Source organism: Typopeltis vanoorti, chromosome 19 (genome assembly GCF_054136105.1).
Source record: "Typopeltis vanoorti isolate ZY-2024b chromosome 19, IOZ_Tvanoo_1.0, whole genome shotgun sequence".
In the NCBI taxonomy this organism is placed as follows: Eukaryota; Metazoa; Arthropoda; class Arachnida; order Uropygi; family Thelyphonidae; genus Typopeltis; species Typopeltis vanoorti.
Genome location: NC_143567.1, coordinates 61205459 through 61226711, shown reverse-complemented (window position 1 = coordinate 61226711; position 21253 = coordinate 61205459). Strand labels below are relative to the sequence as shown.

Sequence of the window (21253 nt, the reverse complement as noted above, 5' to 3'; positions counted from 1 at the left end):
TTAGTTTTATGACCGTTCCTAAACGGTTGCGCATATTATTTACAAGCGGTTCACAGTCTTTTTTTTTTTTAATTTTTTTTTTATTAAAACATGACCACATGGTCTCCAGACTAGAAACAATTTCATTTTTGCCTCTTGGGGCAACTTCTTGAAGACGTTTCTTCATAATTCCCCATAAATTCTCAATGGGGTTTAAATGTGGTGAGTTTGCCGGCCAAGGAATTAGATTGATTTGTCTTTCTTTGAGCCATGTAGTAGTGGTCTTGGAAGTGTGACAAGAAGCTGAATTTGCTAAAAATGGAAATCACCATCACATACATCTTCTAATGCTGGTAACATAAAGTACTCAAAAATTTCTTGGTACGCTTTAGAATTGACTCTTTCGTACACAATACACAGCCTACCTGTACCTTTTGGGGTCATACAAGTCCATACCATGACAGAGGTTGCAAATTTCACAGAGCGTTTCACGCATTCTTTATCAAATGCTTCTTAAGATGCCAAACATATATCCCTTGATGACCATGGAACAAACAAAACATACTTTCATCGCTAAAAATTACCTTTTTCCAGTACTCTTGATCCCCACAATTGTCTTCACAAATCGACTTCACAAATCCAATTTGTGAAGTCGTCTCAATGTCGTAAATTTAGGCATATTCAAACCTAGTTCTTTCCATTTCCTGTGAAAATACCTTACACTAAGGAAGAGATTTTTCTTTACAATATTCTTCAATCTTTTCTCATCTCTTGATGTAGTTATTACCTTTCGATCGCTATTGCAGCGATTATTTTGAAAATTCTGGTTATTAGAATACTGTCTCAATACTCTACTCACGCTTGCTTGAGAACATTTCAATTCCTCGGCTACAAACTGTTCAGTTTGGCCTTCTTTGTGTAGACACACCACACGAAACTTCTTAGCTTCGATATGTCACTTGTTCGACCCATGTTTAGCAAATGATTAACTGAAATCCACGTGCAAACAATTCCTCACACACGAGTCACTCTCGCAACTACTGAAATATATGCTCTCCTGAAAACCAAATCGGAAAAATTTGGAATATTTTAATATTTTGAACTACGTTAAAACTGATTCTAATTTTGTGAATGTTTTCAAATAAGTTTTCTTATAATTTATATTACATTTTTATGTGTTTATATGGTTATGTAATCTAAAGTACGTAGATTTAGATGATGCTAATTCATATTTGGTAATAATTATTTTCTCTGCAATAAATTAGAATTACAAATCATTCATTCAACACATTTTCTTTGATTATTCCAACTTTTTTTTTAATTCGGAAGTGTACGAAGAACATTAACGAATCTCAGGCTACTAATTTTTTCAACTATATTTATATATTTCTTATATTAGTTTAATCCATAATTTTAATTAAAGTTTTATTTCTTTTTTTAAAATAATACTTGAGATTTATTTTTTCTTTCATAATTATTATTTTATTTATACATCGTTATATACTGTATAATAAATGTATAATATTGATAAATATTTTACTTAATTTCAAAATGAATAAAAGTTAAGATTGAGGTTGGTTTACATTGAAGGCGAATACTAATTTTACTAAAATTAGTAGTCAATATACTGCTGCAATATTTTTTTATAAAACATAATCAGAAACACAGTAACTATCGTATGCTATTTTTATTTTAAATTATCGTATCAAGTGGCACTTGTGCTACGAATAAAAAATTATAATAATAAAAATCTAGGTCTATCTGCGTATGCAGATAATTATTGTCTTTGTATAACACTGAAAAACAAATCACAATATTCAAGTTGCAAAGCAATATAATAACGACATTTGCTTTAGTGGGTGGTTTTGAACAGCGTAAACTTGTCCCCGTTTTGGAGAAACATACGTACGCGACATACCGTGAATAAAAGTTGATAAAGTGCCATGTCGACATTCATTTTGAGTACTAATATACCACAGTGTAAGAAGTTTAAGGAGGCAATGTATCGGATACGTTAATACGATCACAGTTTTATAGCCAAAGGTTTCACTTAGTGCTCACCAAGGAAAAAATAACATTTCCTTCGGCAATATGGTTGCCCTTGATATCTTTGCAGCAGTATCCACAGAATTTTCCACCTTGCTAGGTGGAATATCGAATGCTGCTTAGCAAGGTGGAATATTCCACCTATAAATAATATTTATATAAAAAAATATTGACTGTAGTAAAATATTCTAAGTAAGACATTCTTACGGATGGAGCCACTTTGATGGAAATTTTAACCAAAAATCAAACTTGTCTAAATACGATTTCAGTCCAATCCTGGGATCTCAAATTCACATGAACACCGAAGTCTCTTTGTTCGTATGGAAGCAAACTCTTCTTTCCAGTAGAAAGATTAATTCAAAAACAAATCTAGTTTTCGATTAACATTCAAGGAAGAAATATAAGTTAATGAATAATAATCATTTGAACTTCTGAAACAAATTTGAAAATTTGAAAATTTTATATTATAAATTTTATAATTTTTGAAAATATATAAAAAAAGTAAAATTATAAATTTTTTATTATTAAAACTTTTATCATTACAGAATTTTTATCCTTCTTGAATGACATTTTTTTTTTAATTTTCATTTTCTAGAGGGGACTCCGATGACACATCGCAATTTCCCACCTTCTTTCTGGAACTGTAACTATCACACTCCAACAGCAAATCCCGTGGCCACTCTCATTTCCGGAAGCTATTCAGACTTGCCTTGTCCATCAGACTCCTACCATCCCAGTACCTTGCATTCCAATCAAAGCAGCGACCCTTGGCCTTACTCATTAACGTCGAATATCCCATCGTCGACTCCTTACACCCATTGTCCTCACGATCTTTCATTTCCCTCGATGGCTGGAAATGGCAGGTTGAATCCTCAATACGGTTCGTTACTGTTACCTTCCTCGGTGAGGCCGTCAAGATTCAATACCTCAGTGGACAAAAGTGCAGACACTTGGGGACCATCTCGTTTGCATGAATCCATCGCCAGGAATTTTAGCAGTATGGAAAATAATTATGCGTCATCGTACACCACAATGTCAGCCTTGAATGGTAAGGGAATTGATAGTTCAAATTAAATCTTCATTTAATTGTAAAGCAATAGAGTTTTAGTACTATTGAGAACATGGAAGCTTTCATACCACTTAGGTACTAAGCGAAAATTTTTGTAATCGAAATATCTCGCTGGATAGAAAAACCCACTCAACTGTTATTATTAAATACCATTTACTGGTGTTATATTTGTTTTTATTATTTACGTTATTTCATTTACAAAATAAGTGAACTTCTATATTCATGAATGAATTGCGATCCTTCGAGAAAGTCAATTTGACCACTTCTGAAATCTGCTTCTTTTGTATTAGAATTAATCTTGATTTAATTAGAATCATAGCAGAAGTAACTAAGGCCATAAAGCTAGAGTATTATGTCTGTTAACTGTGTGTATTCTTCTTGGTAGTTTGTATGCTTTGCGGGATCACAATCCCGAGTTTCTGACAGTAGAAACTCTTGACCTGCGTATGAGACTGGATAACTCACTCAGATAAAAAGCCCTGGTAAAGGTCCTTTACAACAAAACGTTGTATTTATTGTCCTCCCCAATTAATTCCTACAAAATGTAAGCTTCCATAGCAGTCGATTGCAACTATACCCGCAATTTGGAACTTGGATTCAAGGCCTATCTAAGAGAGGGGGAACGTTTATGAGATTTTTTTTTTCCAACTCAACTGTTAACCAATCTCATACGAGACGGTATTTTTTTCCTACAGTGCAACAGGGAACAAAAATCACGCATATATGAGATTATATATAATATATAAAACTATTAACACACTCACATGTTACTTGTTGGTAACACATGTTAGGCCCAGTACCTAAGGAAAGAAAGGAATAGATGAGATAGGATGCAACTCGTCCACGAGACGAGTGCGTTATGCGTATCAGTTGCTTGTATTCATCACTGGTTTGATTTCTTGAACAAAGAAAAACGTAAGTTTATGAGACCGATTAACTTACTTTGTCGAAAAAGTCAATAAAATGGTCCGGACATCCTTGATTGCCTTGACTGCATTAAAACCTTTTTCATTTTTTTTCCTAGCTAAAAGATCAGTTGTCATTCTTCAGGTTGATAAAGAAAAGCATCTCCTTTTGAAACTTTGAACTTTTTATATAACCCTTGCTCTACGTAACAGTTTCAAATACGTATTTCAGAACAATTTCCAATTAAATAATTTTATACCATCAGCCTGTGCCTTCTAATTCCAACGATTTTCAACTCGAGTGCGCAATGATTCCTAAGAATAAGTCATAGACATGTGTTTACGACTCTATATAAATAGGGCAAAATTAACTGTGTGAGATTATCCTCCTGATCATGACAAATATTCATATAAAATATTTTATATGAAAATATATAAAGGCATCTGTATTTAAATATTTTGTATCAATAAATCTTTTAAAGCATTTCATTTATAAATAATTAATGATGAATAAAAAAAAAAAAAGGATTTTATTGAAGAATACCAAAATAAAATTTTTATATTTGCTTCTTATGATATCACAAGTGACGTCATGCAGATACTTTGAAAAATGAGACGGTGATTGATTCATTCAATCCAATACCCTTGGAGGGTAATGGATGGCAATGCTGTAACCAGTGAAGTTCTAACTGAGGCTTGGCTATTGCTGTTACCCTCCTGCCATGATCAGAGCTTTAATTGCCCAATACCACCTTATCCCTACACTGTCCTCTACAGATAACGGGGAAGATGAAAAGCATTCTTGCTTCGCCCCTTTAAGCCAGTCCTTATAAGGACTATAAGGATGCAGATACTTTTTCCGGTATGCATTTCATAATTTCAGCGTACATCCGTTTTCGAAATTCCAAAACTTGGTCAACTAAACTATATACAAGTGATATTGAAGTCCGGAAATTTGCAATATACGGAAGTAGCAATGTTTGTTATTAAATTCTTTATTACATGAATTAATCATTTGTATTGCGTCGCTGAACGTTATTGTGCACAGATCTTTATTGTCTAGATTCATATTAGACGCGTACATCTATTATTGTTGATTAGATTCGTTTGTTGAAAGTTGTATTCAGCTGTCTGTTCATATGACGAATTAGCTACCAACGCCAGGATTTCGTTAAATTTGATATAATGACCTTCAAGGAAAATAATTGATTACAAAATAAATTAAAACGTTAATTAACACAAACTATATAAAACTATTATCACTAAAATTACCGTTTATCTCTCTCTCTCTCTCTCTACAGATTTTCTGAATCCATTTCTACTTCCTTTTTGATTCATGTTCAAATATAAATTTACATGTATATAAAATGCACAATATATAGTTATAATAGTAGAAGGAACAGATATAGCATAACCAAAATTTCAACTAAAATATTTAATGAACCACTTACTTATCAAATCTCATCAGAATTTAAATATAAAAATTAAATACTATATAATTATGTGAAATTTAATTTTTTGTTTGAAAAATAACAAAAGTTTTCTTTAATTTTTGAAATAAAAACATATTAAAAATATAATCTCTCTAACACCTATTTGCTAATTATATATATATATATATATATATATATATATTCCCGTGGTTGAGAGAGAAGATTTTTGAATCCAACACCCACGGAGGGTAATGGATGGCAATGCTGTAGCTAATGAAGTTCTAACTGAGGCTCGGCTATTGCTGTTACCCTCCTGCCATGATCAGAGCCTTAATAATAGCTCAATAACACCTTATCCCTACACTGTCCTCTACAGATAACGGGGAAGATGAAAAGCATTCTTGCTTCGCCCCTTTAAGCCAGTCCTTATAAGGACTATAAGGATATATTCCCGTGTGGTGCTCAGAAGGAAAATTTACCCGTGTGGTTGCCGGGATAAGAATAGCACCAATGTAGCTAATGCATGTCGTACAAGACGACTAAAATTGGTACCCTTGGAGGGTAATGGATGGTAATGCTGTAGCCAACGAAGTTCTAACTGAGGCTCTGCTATTGCTGTTACCCTCTTGCCATGATCAGAGCTTTATAGCTCAATAACACCTTCTCCTTACACTGTCCTCTACAGACAACGGGGAATATGAAAAGCAATATTGCTTCGCCCCTTTAAGCCAGTCCTTATAAGGACTATAAGAAGGAAGATTAATATTAATACCCTTGGAGGGTAATGGATGGCCATGCCGTAGCCAATGAAGTTCTAACTGAGGCTATTGCTGTTACCCTCCTGCCATGATCAGAGCTTTAATAGCTCAATAACACCTTATCCTTACACTGTTCTCTACAGATAACGGGGAACATAAAATGCATTCTTGCTTCGCCCCTTTAAGCCAGTCCTTTTAAGGACTAAGGTGGCCAGGATAGAGATGATCCGATGTGGAATCAATCGACCGTGAGATGCGGTGATTGAGTCATTCAATCCAATACCCTTGGAGGGTAATGGATGGCAATGCTGTAGCCAATGAAGTTCTAACTGAGGCTATTGCTATTACCCTCCTGCCATGATCAGAGCTTTAATAGCTCAATAACACCTTATCCCTACACTGTCCTCTACAGATAACGGGGAATATAAAAAGCATTCTTGCTTCGCCCCTTTAAGCCAGTCCTTATAAGGACTATAAGGTGGCCAGGATAAGAATAGCTCTACTGCAGCCCATGCAAACCAAAATGAGTACCCAGGGTGGCAATGCTGTAGATCAAAGAATTTCAGAGGCTCGGCTATTGCTGTTACTTTATATGAGTAATTAACTAATAGGTGTTAGAGAGATTGTTTTTTTAATATGTTTTTATTTCAAAAATAAAAGAAAACTTTTGTTATTTTTCAAACAAAACAAAACAAAACAAAATCCCCGTGTGGTGGCCAGGATAAGAATAGCTGCACTGCAGCCCATGCATGTCGTACAAGGCGACTAAAATGGGTACCCAGGGAGGGTAATGGATAATAATAAAAAAAGAAGATATATATATATATATATTTATTTATTTTATTTTATTTATTTTTTTTATTATTAAACTTCACTGTATTTGTGATGAAATGAAATGTATTATGTTCTTTTTGAAGTTGAACTAGGGATAAACAGTCGCCATGATTGCGTCTAGGTGGTGAGTGGCCAGAATGAACAAAACAGGGTTTTTTTTCCTTTAACAAAAAATAAATAAATAGTTTCTCAATCCAGAGTATATTGATCATTTTGTGGAACTATTGACTTACGGGAACACATTAAAAAATGGAGATCTTGGGCGAGTAGGGTTTGCATAACTTGTAGACCCTTTCACTGTTGTTTCGAATATTCTTAGACATGAAAGAAATGGAACATAAAGAAGGAGTTCTCTTACTTGATAGAAGAAGCATAAATTACCTAAGATAGACAACAGAATATCATGAAGAGGATCTGCAAAATATAGTTAATGAGAAATTCGGACTGTAAATAAACACTCAGTAAACAAAAATGGAACTGAAAAAAAGGTTACAAAGATACAAAGAAATGAGTACTTGGGAGGGGAAAAAAAACTCCACAAAGATATAAATATAAATAAAGCAGACCAGAATATATTAATATTTAGACTGTAATTTAATATATTTCTAGACAATGTAATGTGATGTGACTCACCACAATTCGAAAGAATAGTCCTTATAAGGACTGGTTTAAAGGGGCGAAGCAAGAATGCTTTTCCTCTTCCCCGTTATCTGTAGAGGACAGTGTAGGGATAAGGTGTTATTGAGCTATTAAAGCTCTGATCATGGCAGGAGGGTAACAGCAATGGCCGAGCCTCAGTCAGAACTTCATAGGCTACAGCATTGCCATCCATTACCCTCCAAGGGTATTGGATTGAATGTATCAATCACCGACTATTTAAGTAAAGGTGAAATCTCAAAACAATCAGACGAACTCTAGGCCACTCCATAGTGGGCCAAAGACCGTCCATATCTCAGCGTTGGTTCCACTCAGTGACGGGCTCCCCGACCACCGAGCAGAACCGCTCAAATTCCGAAGAAAATCATTCACCGACAAAGCCCCTCAGCGGACCGTGCCGGAGAACACTTTCCCCGGAGACTCAAATGGCTCCCTTAAGGCAAAAACCTTAAGAGAGCAAACTCAAAACTCTCGAATCTCATCGCCCAAGGGGATAACAGCAACAGCTGAGCCTCAGTTAGGACTTCATTGGCTACAGCATTGTCATCCATTACCCTCCAAGGGTATTAATCAATCACCGCTTCTCACGGTCGATTGATTCTCCATCTCTCACAATTCGAAAAAAATTGACGATTGACATTTATGTTTTTAGGGGTGAAGCAAGATGCTTTTCATATTCCCCGCTATCTGTTGTGGTTACAGTGAAGGTAAAATTTATGAGCAGTTTGCTCGCCCTGAATGGGCATGGAGATTTTGCATCGTTAGAGGAGGCTAATATAGCTTTTGGTCTTCTATATTTGAATATGTCCGTTGGATCGTATGCTGCAGCTTGCTGAACCAAATCGTTGGGATGTGTGGACGTCTTTAGGAAAAACTTGGTTCTAAGGATTGTAGAAAAGAGAAAATATAGGGAATATTTGTCTCTGTGGAGTTGATTGTTTCTAACATACCACGGGGCGTTCAGAATCATTCTCAAGCACTTATTCTTCACTCGCTGTATTTTGATAATGTTAGCATTAGAGGTGTGGCTCCAGGTCGGAGAGGCATAGGTGATTATAGGAAATCGTCATCTGGTATAGCTGCAATTTGATTCTGTTGCTGAGCTTGCTATTTCTATTAATTAGCGGATAGATCTGAGCTATGGCTTTAGATGCCTTTGTGCACGCAGATTTGATGTGTTGGTTGATAGATAGCTTTTTGTCGAGAATTACACCCAGGTAATTTGTTTCTGTCTGCCAGGGAAGTTTAGTATTGAATAGTAACACATCTCCTGCAGGAGACATTGGCCGTTTTGAGAAATGAACGGCTGAGCTTTTCTGGGGGTTAACTTCCAATCTCCACTTGGAGAACCAACTCCACCTTTAGAAGGTTTTCTTGAAGCTTTCTGGTAATGAAATGGGGTCTGGGAGATCTGGTTAGTATTGCCGTATCGTCCGCATAAAGGGCCAAAATGGAAGTCATCGGATGGTGCGGGATGTCTGACATGTATATAGAGAACAGCAATGGAGCCAGTAGAGATCCCTGCGGCACTCCAGCAAAGATGTGGCGCTGGGGGGATGTAGAACCGTTGATTTTTACTTGCATTGATCTATTCTGAAGATATGAATGGATTAAGTGAACCATTTTTAGTGAGGTACCGGCTGAGATAAGTTTGTGGAGGAGTCCAAAATGCCAGATTTTGTCAAATGCTTTGGATAAGTCTAGGAAAACAGCGCCTGTGCACTGGTGCCAGTTTAGCTGGTGGTGATGTATTCAACAATTCTGTGGATTTGCTGGGTAGTACTATGATGTTGCCTAAAACTAAACTGTTCTTTAGGGAGGATGTTTAGTTCATTTACTGAGGTTTGGAGTTGTGAGAGGATGACCTTCTCTGCAACCTTACCCAGATTTGAGATAAGACTGATTGGACGATAATTTTGCGGTCAGTGTGGGTCTTTGCCTGGCTTATGTATAGGAATTACATCAGCCAGTTTCCAGGTGGAAGGAAAATAGTGAAATCTTAAAATTGCATTTATTATACTGGTCAGGTGCACTACTGCTTTTCGAGGAAGAAGTTTAATCACCCGATTAGTAATGCCGTCTGGCCCAGGAGCTTTTTTGTTCTTTAAGTTTTTAATAATGTCATATAACTCAGCAGGTGATGTTGGTGCAATATGGTCAGTGCTGGAGATAGGAAGTTTGAGTGAGTGTCTGACCTTGCTGTGAATCTTATATATGTGGTCAAAGTCAAGGTTTCCATACGAAGGCCTGCATTGCTCCTCTAAGTTGTGTGCTATAACTTCTGCTTTGTCTACATCTCTGTGAGCAAGGCCCTGGTCAGAGAATATTGGGGGAACGGATCTGTCTTTGTTTTTGATATTTTTCAATAGTCCCCAGATGGAGTGATCAGTAGGTGAAATGGAGGATAACTTTTCATCCCATACTTGGTCTCTATGGGCTCTGTGTGCATTTCTTACTGCCCCATTTAATTTGTTTAGATTTATTTTATCTTGTGGTGCACACATGTTACGGTATCTTTTCCTAGCTCTGTTTTTGTCTCTGATCAAGTTCATGATGTCTTCAGGCAAACGATCTGGCTTGCGGGCAGATTTGTAGGAGGAAGCTACATTTATAGCAGAATTAATTTGTTGTGTGAGATTTGTAACTGCAGTTTCTACTTCTTCTTTTGTGCGTATGTGAGGAACAGGTCCAATATAATCCTTCAGTGCTGCTGACAGTCTTTCCCATGCAATGTAGGAGTGAGGAGGAGGACATAGGTATTCTTGATTTCCCAGCTGTAGTAGAATTGGATTGTGATCGGATGATAGTTCATCCATAGATATGATGCTGAATTGAAGTTTAATATCCTGAAGGATAGCTATATCCAGGATGTCAGCAGTGCCGAACGTACTGAGATGAGTTGGTTCGGCGGGGCCTGCCACAACAGCGTTGCTTGATCCTAAGTGATTGTAAAGAATGCAACCATTCTTGTTTGTAGTTGTACAATTCCACGCAGGATGCTTTGAATTCAGGTCCCCGGCAATAATGGTGGACTTTCTGGTGCATAAGATGGCATTTAGATCAGAGTGAAGTAGAGATTTTTGGGGAGGGTTGTAAGCTGAGTAGATTTTCAGTTTGCCAGTGGAGCTGGTGACTACTTCCACTCCTGTGATCTCAAGGTTAGTGGTTGAAGGAATGCTCACAGAGTGGTGCTTAATGTAGTTTTTAATGAAGATGGCAATGCAGCCGCCTCTGTAGTAGTAGAAATGACAGACTACTCTGCAGAGTAGTCTGTCATTTCTGTATAGGTGATAGCCCCTTATTGTAGGATTGTCTGAGGGTTTTAAATGAGTTTCACTGATTAAAATAACATAACATCTGGTTGATACCTAGATGCGAACTGTCGGAGTTCCAGAATTTTGTTTTCAAGGCCATTTGCGTTGCTGGAATGAGTTTGTTATTATTCGTTTATGAGATCTCTGAGGATGACCTGTGTTTCACGAAGATTCGATAGAAGATTCTGAAATATATTATATATATATTTCTTATTATTATTTTATTTTGGTGTCTATTTATTATTTTTATTATTTTAAGTTTATTTTAGAAAAACTTAAAACTAATTATTTTAATAAATGTTTCTTACTTATGCATTATATTTGTTTATTCCTTTTTAAATTAATTAGAGCGAAGTAGTGGTAATTATGTTTGTGAAATATACCAGCTACAACGATTCCCGAGAACAATTCGATGAAGACAATTGTAGTATGTTATCTTTAATTCTATAAGGGGTAATAACAATGGTGGTGGTTTGTTTAATCATTAAAAATAATATTTCGATAAAATATTGTTTTCCATTCACAATAATTAACACGTTAAGCAATTTAATTTGAAGTCTGTTTCTTTAATTCATTACAATAAAGTTTGTACTTTTTTCCAGGTAGAGATAACGGACAGATGCATGAAGTAAGCAGGGACTTCTTTTGGTCTTAGTTGCAGAAGAAATAATTCTCTACACGGATGAATAAAAGAAAACCAGACTTAAAAAAAAAAAAAAAAAAAAAATGAAATCCGAAATCGGTGAAATGAATCTCTCTTTCCGAGTGAGTCACTTGAATATCATCATGATTATCATCAGAAAATATCCACGAGTTTATTGTAATTAATTTCATTTTCTATAATTCAATATATAATTGATAGAAGCCAGAAAACATACCCTATTCTATTTATTTATTTATTCTATTAAAATATGGACAACTATAAATATCTTTTCAGTATGGGATTTATTGAAAAATGTTGTATATCATATTTCTGTTTGTTTTATTTATAATAATAATAATAATAATAATAATAATAAAAACTGGCGAGAAAGAATTGTTTGATTGAAGTGATGGTGTGAAGACTATATAATGATAATTATTAATGTTATTCTGAATTAAATTATTGTTAAACTAAAATTGTAGATTTTTTTTTGTACTATAAACTCAGTGAGTAGACAGCTGATACTGATAACATTTTAATACACCCACGCTTAAGTCTTTACATAAATCTTCCACTAAAAATCAACCAAACAAACAGATCACTACAGATTTCTCCTTTTTTTTGAGTGGGGGAGGGGGGGGATGTTGATACAAATTCAGATGCTTTCGTTCCTCTCTCTATATCACAATTAAAACAAAAAGCGGTTTTATGCAAAAAGATGAAATGTCGCTGTAAAATATCCATACAAATATATTCTTTCATTTTTCAAATTTCAAAAATTAAAGATTAAACAAAAAGCAATAAAATTATCGAATGTAATGACGCCATTCGTTATGACACTGAGTCTACAGCCTTGTACTGGACATAATTTGGTTTGACCTAATTTGAACCGAGAAAAAAAAAAAAAACGGAAAATAATTTATAATTTTTAATATTGATCCTGAATGCTAATCAGCATATTACTTTGTTCTTAATCGTAGCCAGCACACCGCATTTATTTGCAGGAGTGAAAAAAAAAAAAAAAAAAAATATATATATATATATATATATATATATACAGGGTGTCCCAAAATTCATGGAAGATTTAAATTTAGCGCCATTTGTAAAAGTGTTGCCAACGAGAGAAAAAAAAGACAGCGTGACAGCTGACAGTTCAGGGTTATTAAAAATGGAGCGCTACACAAAAGAACAACGCATTTTCATTGTTGAGCAATATTTTAAAAATAATGAAGGTTTGGCAGCTACAGTTCGCAATTTTCGTACAAAATATGGTCGGAATAGTGATTTAACTTCATCAACTCTGAAAAGATTAATTAAAAAACTCAAGGAAACTGGATCAATTAGTGATCTTATACACTCTGGCCGTCCTTCAACAAGTCGTTCAACAGAAAACATCGAAGCAGTTCGTGAGAGTGTTGCTGAGAGTCAGGAACATCAATGCGGCACCGTGGTCTCGAATTGGGCATTTCGAGAAGTTCTCTACAGCGTATTCTCACGAAAGATTTGCATCTTTATGCTTACAAAGTTCAATTGACTCAAGAACTGAAGCCTACTGACCACACATAGCGAAGAGAGTTCGTTGAATGGATTATGGAACAACAACAAGTGGATGCTTATTTTTCGAACAAAATCATCTTCAGTGATGAGGCTCATTTTCATCTTGATGGCTTCGTTAATCGACAAAATTGTTGCATTTGGGGTTCAGAAAATCCACGAGTGATTGTTGAGAAACAAATGCATCCACAATGTGTCACTGTTTGGTGCGGATTTTGGGCTGGAGGCATCGTCGGTCCATTCTTCTTCGAAAATGCGGCTGGTAAGGCAATAACAGTTAATGGTGCTCGCTATCGCGACATGATAATCCAGTTTTTTGTGCCTAAATTGCAAGATATGGATGTGGACGACATGTGGTTTCAACAAGACGGTGCCACATGCCATACAGCCCGAGAAACAATTCAGTTACTGCATGAGTCATTTCCTGGTCGTGTAATTTCCCATTTTGGGGATCAGAATTGGCCCCCCAGATCATGTGACTTAACGCCGTTGGACTTTTTTCTTTGGGGTTTTTTGAAGTCTAAGGTTTATGCCAACAAGCCCACGACCACCCACGCCTTGAAGGAAGAAATCGAGCGCTATATCAACGAAATTCGGCCACATTTATGCAAAACGGTCATGGAAAATTTCGACAAAAGAGTGCGTATGTGCCAGCAAAGCCGTGGAGGCGATTTACCAGATATGCTATTCCATGCATAACCCTATACTGTATACTTTATGAATCAATAAGAAATGACAATTTTTAATTAAAAACTTGTGTTTTTTTCTATCAAAATTACTTCTTGCGTGAATTTTAGGACACCCTGTATATATAATATATTTATATTTATATAATTTCCTTTACTTAATTTATTATAATTGTCTATAACTTAAATTATTATTTCGAAGTATTCATTACGAAGATCGGCATTAATGGTCAAATTAACATTAATACTAAGGCAATCATTTAATAATTATTAAATATAATTTAATATTAGTAATCTTTAAGGATTAATTATATTTGCTAATTATTACATATAGTATGAAATTCGAAAAGATTTATTATTAATTATATTTCTAGAAATTTAACTTTATTCTGTATTATGAAATGAAACGAAAAAATGAAGTCACTTTTAACTTATGTTAGCTTATATATATAAAGAAAATTAAATCATATTTTAATTAAAGAAAGTAATAAAATGAAAATCTGAATATACCTACAATTGCTTTTAACTTTCCTGAATCTAATACATCTTTTTCTTATTTATAAATGCAATTTAAGAGTATGTGAGATCACAGCTCCATCTAAATGGACACATGAATGAATTGGCTAGAAAATATTTGGTGTACACAGAAGGGTTTCGATTTTTTACAAAGAAAATAAAAAAGTAAATAGATAAATCTTTTAAGCTGCCCAATATATCTACTCTATATATATAAAAAGATAAGCCGAAATTTGAAACGTTTTTTGTCTCAGGCCTACCAGCCCGGAACTCGGGGGGAGGGGGGGCGTAGCGCCAAGGAGGTGCTTTAATATTAATAAAAAATAAAACTCGCGCAAGCATATACACGTCATAGTGAGATGTTAGCCATTAGCGTAATGGCACTGTCCGTCGCGCAGTTCCACTGTTGTTTATATGCAGTTTGCGCCAGTAGTAGAGTGTTCGTAGTACTTATCGTGTTTACTCCGTCTCTTTAAATATTTAGACATTACAATTAAAGACATAACATTCGTTATAGTTTTTATTTCAGAACATTATTGAGGTTATGATAATGGATTTTATTTTTAAGTAATTTTGAATTATACTAAACTGTATAATTTTTATCAATAATAAATAATATTTTTTCATGTTTAATTTTTACCATAATTTTGATATTTTATCCAAATACTTATACACTGTACTTACAGTGTGTATATATATATATTTCGAAAGTTGCAGCACCCCCACGATTTTAAGCCACGAGCCACCATATATATATATATATATATATATATATATATATATATAAATAATACATAATTATATGTATCCTAATACACGTTCTTGAAGGATTCATTCCAGGAACTAGAAAAGAAAAAAAAAAGGCATGCTTAGAATAAGCTGCATAAACAATACAAAAAAACTGGACAGGCGTTTCGCTTACAGAGCTAAAAGCAAAGTGTCAATCAAGTAATGAATGGAAGAATTCTGTGAGGATATTTCCTAATATCTGCTTTACGTTCCTTTGTGGACTATGGGATGAAGAAGATCTATATTTGATTATATACAATTAGTTGTATATGTCATTATATAATAATATTTCCACCAAAAATATTTAATTAACCCTTTATCACTTCTCAACAGAATTTAAATTAAAAAATATATAATTATATGTATTCTAATTTTTAAAATAATAATAATAATAATAATTAGTTTTCTTCATATAATGAATTTATGAAAAAATAATAATTTCGACACCTTTTCAATAATTATATATATTAGATTTATTTTATCTTAGCTACAGGAAGGTGTGTGTATCGGCCGTGAGATGCGGTGATTAATACCCTTGGAAGGTAATGGATGGCAATGCTGTAGCCAATGAAGTTCTAACTGAGGCTCGGCTATTGCTGTTACCCTCCTGCCATGATCAGAGCTTTATTATATTATATTATATTATATTATATATATATATATCCTTATATATATATATAAGGATAAGGTGTGTTATCCTTATATATCCTTATATATATATATATATATATATATATATATAAGGATAAGGTGTGTAATATATATATATATCCTTATATATATATATATAAGGATAAGGTGTGTAATATATATATATAATATATATATATAAGGATAAGGTGTGTAATATATATATATATAATATATATATATAAGGATAAGGTGTGTAATATATATATATCCTTATATATATATATATATATATATATATATATATATTATATAAGGTGTGTAATATATATATATAATATATATATAAGGATAAGGTGTGTAATATATATATAATATATATATATAATATATATATATATATATATAAGGATAAGGTGTGTAATATATATATATAATATATATATATATATATATATAAGGATAAGGTGTGTAATATATATATATATATATATATATATATATATATATATATAAGGATAAGGTGTGTAATATTGCAATATTACAATGTTTTAGCAATACATAAACAATCAAAGAAAAAATTTAAGCAATATACATGTACAAAAGCCGCGCCAAGCATTGCAGTATTTACATATAAATAAATAAATAAAACTACAGTAAAGGTTACAGTAGTACATAAATTGTCAAACAGAAATTAGTAAACAATATTCATCCCCAAAAATTAAGTTTCACATTGCAAAGGCGACACCAATACATAAGGTCAATATTGATATGGTTACATACTCCCTATAAGCAGTCACCTGACGTGATTTTACAAAATACAGAAAGATTAAAGAACATTCAGCTAAAACTCAAAAAAAAAAAAAAAAAAGATAAAAGAAGAAGTGGTGTATCATCCTTCAGTTCTAACTGAAGTTGAATATATAAATTCTCGATATATAAATATATTTATTAATTCATTAAAAAAAATTAGGAAATAAATCATCCTGTTAATAACACAGTCCAACACAATTTTTGCTGACTTCACTGCCGACTAACATGCAATTAACAAGACAAAAAAAAAACAGAGACTCTATTGAAACGTTATAAGCGCTCATCATACTTTCACGATCGATTAACGATTGACTGATTTCGATCGTTCTTTGTCCGCTATGACGCATATAGCATTCATTTGTTTTAGGCAGTTGTCATCACCTAAATGTATTAGGTCGGTTATCGGCCTCTCCCGTATTCAAAGCGCCAGTACGTACCGTTGCAGGTTCTTACGCATTTATTCGTTTACTAACAAGCGAGAGCGGTGAGCGCTCCGATTCTGATTTGCGCACCGCTTTGAATAATAGGCTATATCTTCGGGAATTTTTCGAATTTCTTGATAAAAAGTTAGGAACAGATTTTTAAAAGTACATACTTTCAGAAAATAATATTAAAAAATCGATTTTTTTTTGATCCTCTAAATAGTACTGCCTCCTTAAAACTATCAAAAACTTACAAATTAGCAAAAAGAAAATGCCATAGAGGAAAACCTGACGTGATAGAGAAAAATGGGTTTGATATTTGAAATCAGCGCACCCAAATTAGTAAAAAAACAAGTGTCAGATCATAATCAGCAGAATTTTTTTTTTTTTTTTTTTGTTGGCCAGTGTAATCTTTCAATATATGATTGGAGTATCATGTTTATAATTATGGAAAACTGAGTAATCATCCGAATACCAAAAAAGTGAAATTTACTGAGATGTTCTAGCACAGAATAATTATCTTAATGGGCAATGCATTGAAAGTTTTTCTAAGAATAATATTGCGTCTAACCCGAATAAATAAAATAATAGCTGAATAATAATATAGATTCAAAAGTATAAAGCACAAGCGATGCAATACTAAACCGCAGAATGACATGCAAAAGATCAATAGCTGTGCAAAAACAGGTCTACCTCTGTTTCGTAGATTTTGAAACATTTTGACGTTGTCTCTCACAATAAACGTGTGGGAATTTTAGGGAACATTGGTCTGGACTCAAAAGATTTAAAGGAAAAAAAAATTGTTATCTACGATCTTCAATAAAAAAATAAAGAACACAGATAATGTAATGTATAAAAATCTAAACCTAATCTTAAGTCACCCGCATGAAACAAGTAGACAGATTTATATATCGGGAAGTCTAATTCCTTATTATGGAAAAGATAAACAAAAAATAAAACGTATGCAAATAACCAAAACGACTTCGTTAACTTGAAACAAGCACTTACTAACAGAAAATGAATATAAACAGGGGCGGTTCTTGCATAGGCACTGTGGAATTTATTAAATCCACAGCACTTTATTTTAAATTAATTTTACATTAATTAAAACACCCCCAATTTTTCTCGATCTATAAACATATTTATTAATTTATTTACATATTTGCTTGTAATATTTAATTTTATCATCAACAATCCTATTCAATTCTCTTATTTTGTATAAAAAATAATAAAAATCCATCTTGTAGCACTTAGGAGGGCGAAGGACGCTAGCAGCACTGTGTTTACCACAGTGTCATATTGCTACGCGCTCAAGAATATGTACGTCATAGTGAGATGCGAGCTATTAGCGTATTGCAGCACTGTCCGTCGCGCAGTTCCACTGTTGTTTATATGCAGTTTGTGCCAGTAGTAGTGTTCGTAGTGCTTATCGTGTTTACTCTGTCTCTTTAAATATTTGGATATTACAATTAAATCCTTTAATTGTAATGTCCAAAAATTGTAAATCCATTCCTTTAATTACAATCAAAGGAATGCATTTTATTTTTAAGTAATTTTGAATTATACTAAACTGTATAATTTTATCGATAATAAACAATATTTTTTCATGTTTAATTTTTACCATAATTTTGATATTTTTTCCAAATACGTATACACTTGTACTTACAGTGTGTGTGTATATTTCGAAAGTTGCGGCACGCCCACGATTTCAAGCCACAAGCCGCCACTGAATATAAATACAAGAATGCAAACAGAAGAGTTGCTTTTTTAATGCACACCTCACAGACTTCTGGATTTGGATATTCCAAAGAATGATTCGAATTACTAGAAACTGCAATAAACAAACGAGTGCTTGAAAGAACAAGCATAAAGAAGAAGATTCTTACGGAATGTGATGAGGAACATTAAAAATTAATTTCTGAAGGCATGTGCAAAGAGAAAATAGATTAACCAATGCGACCATCATTAGGGAAAAATAAACTACGAAACCAAAATCAATCTATGGAGACTTCAGATTAACACTATGCACACATGTGAATTCTTAATTTATTTCTTTTTATAATTATTTTTCTTTGGTGTTAGACAAAATTTATATATTTTTTTTAACTTTGTATTAGAATAAAAAATTATTTATTCATTTTGGAATTTTCTTATATTTTATTTGTTTATTTATTTTTATTTTAATTTTGTTGATTAGAGTGAAGTAGTAGTAAAATTTGGATATACACTTGCAAAATATATCAGCTAAGATTTGCAAGAAAAATTCAGTGAATACATTTGTAGTATATAATCTCTATTCTATTAAAGGTTAATAATAATGGTAGTGGTTTGATTAATCTTAAAAATAATATTTCGATAAAATATTGTTTTCCCATCACAATAATTCATTTAATTTACCTTAAATACCTTAAGTCATTTAATTTGAAGTCTGTTCCTTAATTTCAAACAAATTAAAGTGACTGATTAAACTCAAAATTGATCATAACATAGCTATTTACCAATTCGTCTCGTTCAAAACAATGTCTGTGACGTAGCTGAACTCAGCATGCAATACTGAGTAGTAGAATACAAAACTTCTGGTTGGTGAACTACTTGTTGCTATGGACATTAATCATATCCATCTTTTTTTCTCAAATAAATTTTTTTATTTTTATAATTTTTTATATTTTTCCAATATAAATCTTATTCTTGTAGTTTATTTTCATTTACTTTAAATTTTTTAAAAATTTTTTAAAATATTTGATTGTTTTCTTTTACACCTAACAAAAACTAAAATAAATTATATATAAATAGAAAAATCGAAGAATTTATGATCCTTTTTCTATGGGATTCAATTGGCATCAATGCGGTGGTGCTGTTTTCATTGACATAGCCAGTGCATTTGATAAAATTTGGTATTACAGACTACTACATAAACTGATCTCAACTGGAATACCATTGGAAATGGTTCACTTAATTAAATGATAGCTTTTTGACAGGCATATGCAAGTTAAGATCGACGGTGCAGTATCAGCACAGAAACGCATCTTGGCTGGAGTCCCACAAGGATCCTTACTGGCACCGATTCTGTTTTCCCATATACATGTGTGATATCGCGCACAATCGATTGTCATCTCTGAGAACCCTTTACGCGGATGATACAGCGATATTAGCCAGATCTCTACAACCGCATCTTGCAAGTTGTAGAGATCTGGCTAATATCAAGAAACTGCAAGAAAACCTACTACTGATTGAAAGGTGGTTCTCCAAATGAAAACTGCAAGTGAATCCCCAGAAGAGCATAGCCATGATGTTCTCCAGAAGACCGATGCTTCCTAAAGGGACATCTTCCTATTCAACACAAAAATCCCGTGGCCAACAGAGCCCAAATACCTTGGTGCACTGCTAGACAGAAGGCTGACTTTTAGCTGCCATATCAAGACTCTCTGTGTAAAGACATCACAAGCCATTGCCCAGCTCTATCCTCTAATCAACAGGAACAGTAGCTGAACACCAGAATCAAGTTACTCATCTACAAACTGATGGTTCGTCCCATACTCACTTACGCTTCTCCGGCTTGGAGCCATACCGCTGATACTAATGTTGTCAAGTTAGATCGTGTGTAAAATAAGTGTCTACGAATGATCTTAAACGCACCATAGTTCGTAAGAAATCTGCAACTCCACCGGGACACAGACATCCCCTATATTTACACTTTCCTGCAGTAAGTGTAAATATAGGGGATGTCTGGGAGTATATAGCAACTGGAAGTATGAAAAGCATTTTTGCTTCACCCTTTATGTCAGAAATGTTAATCTTTAATCTATATTTCTTGCAACGAAACATTTTCAACCATTCTTATCTAAGTGAAGCCTAGAGACGAATTATAGAATGGAAGCGAAAATACGGTGTCTTTTTTTTTTACATAAAAACTTCAATTTTATATAGTTTATGTACTCATTAACTAAATATCGTTAGTTAAAGTTCGAATTTTATCTCGATCACACAAAAATTACCTAGTGAATTACATATCTTCTTCTTATGAAAAGTATGCAGTTTACTATCAACAAGTTATGGCTTATTTGTGTAACGTTTGGTAGCAATTTGTATACTTAATATGTGGCTATAAGCGGGTTTTAATTATAAAGTTTATTGAAATACGTATGCTTTTCTGAAAAACACTTTTATTAGAAAAATAAAGAAAATACAAAATAAAAAAAATTTTA

The 21253-nt window shown here is 33.3% G+C and overlaps 1 protein-coding gene across 1 annotated transcript in view; it reads left to right on the top strand.

The window, feature by feature from the left end:
• LOC150096167 (nuclear receptor subfamily 2 group E member 1-like) overlaps nt 1-21253 on the top strand; it is a 131559-nt gene that overhangs the window by 18232 nt on the left and 92074 nt on the right. Inside the window, exons 3-5 of the mRNA XM_090409626.1 lie at nt 2621-3073; nt 11344-11355; nt 11598-11623. Coding sequence (XP_090265752.1) covers nt 2621-3073; nt 11344-11355; nt 11598-11623 — 491 coding nt within the window. The remainder of the gene's footprint in view (nt 1-2620; nt 3074-11343; nt 11356-11597; nt 11624-21253) is intronic.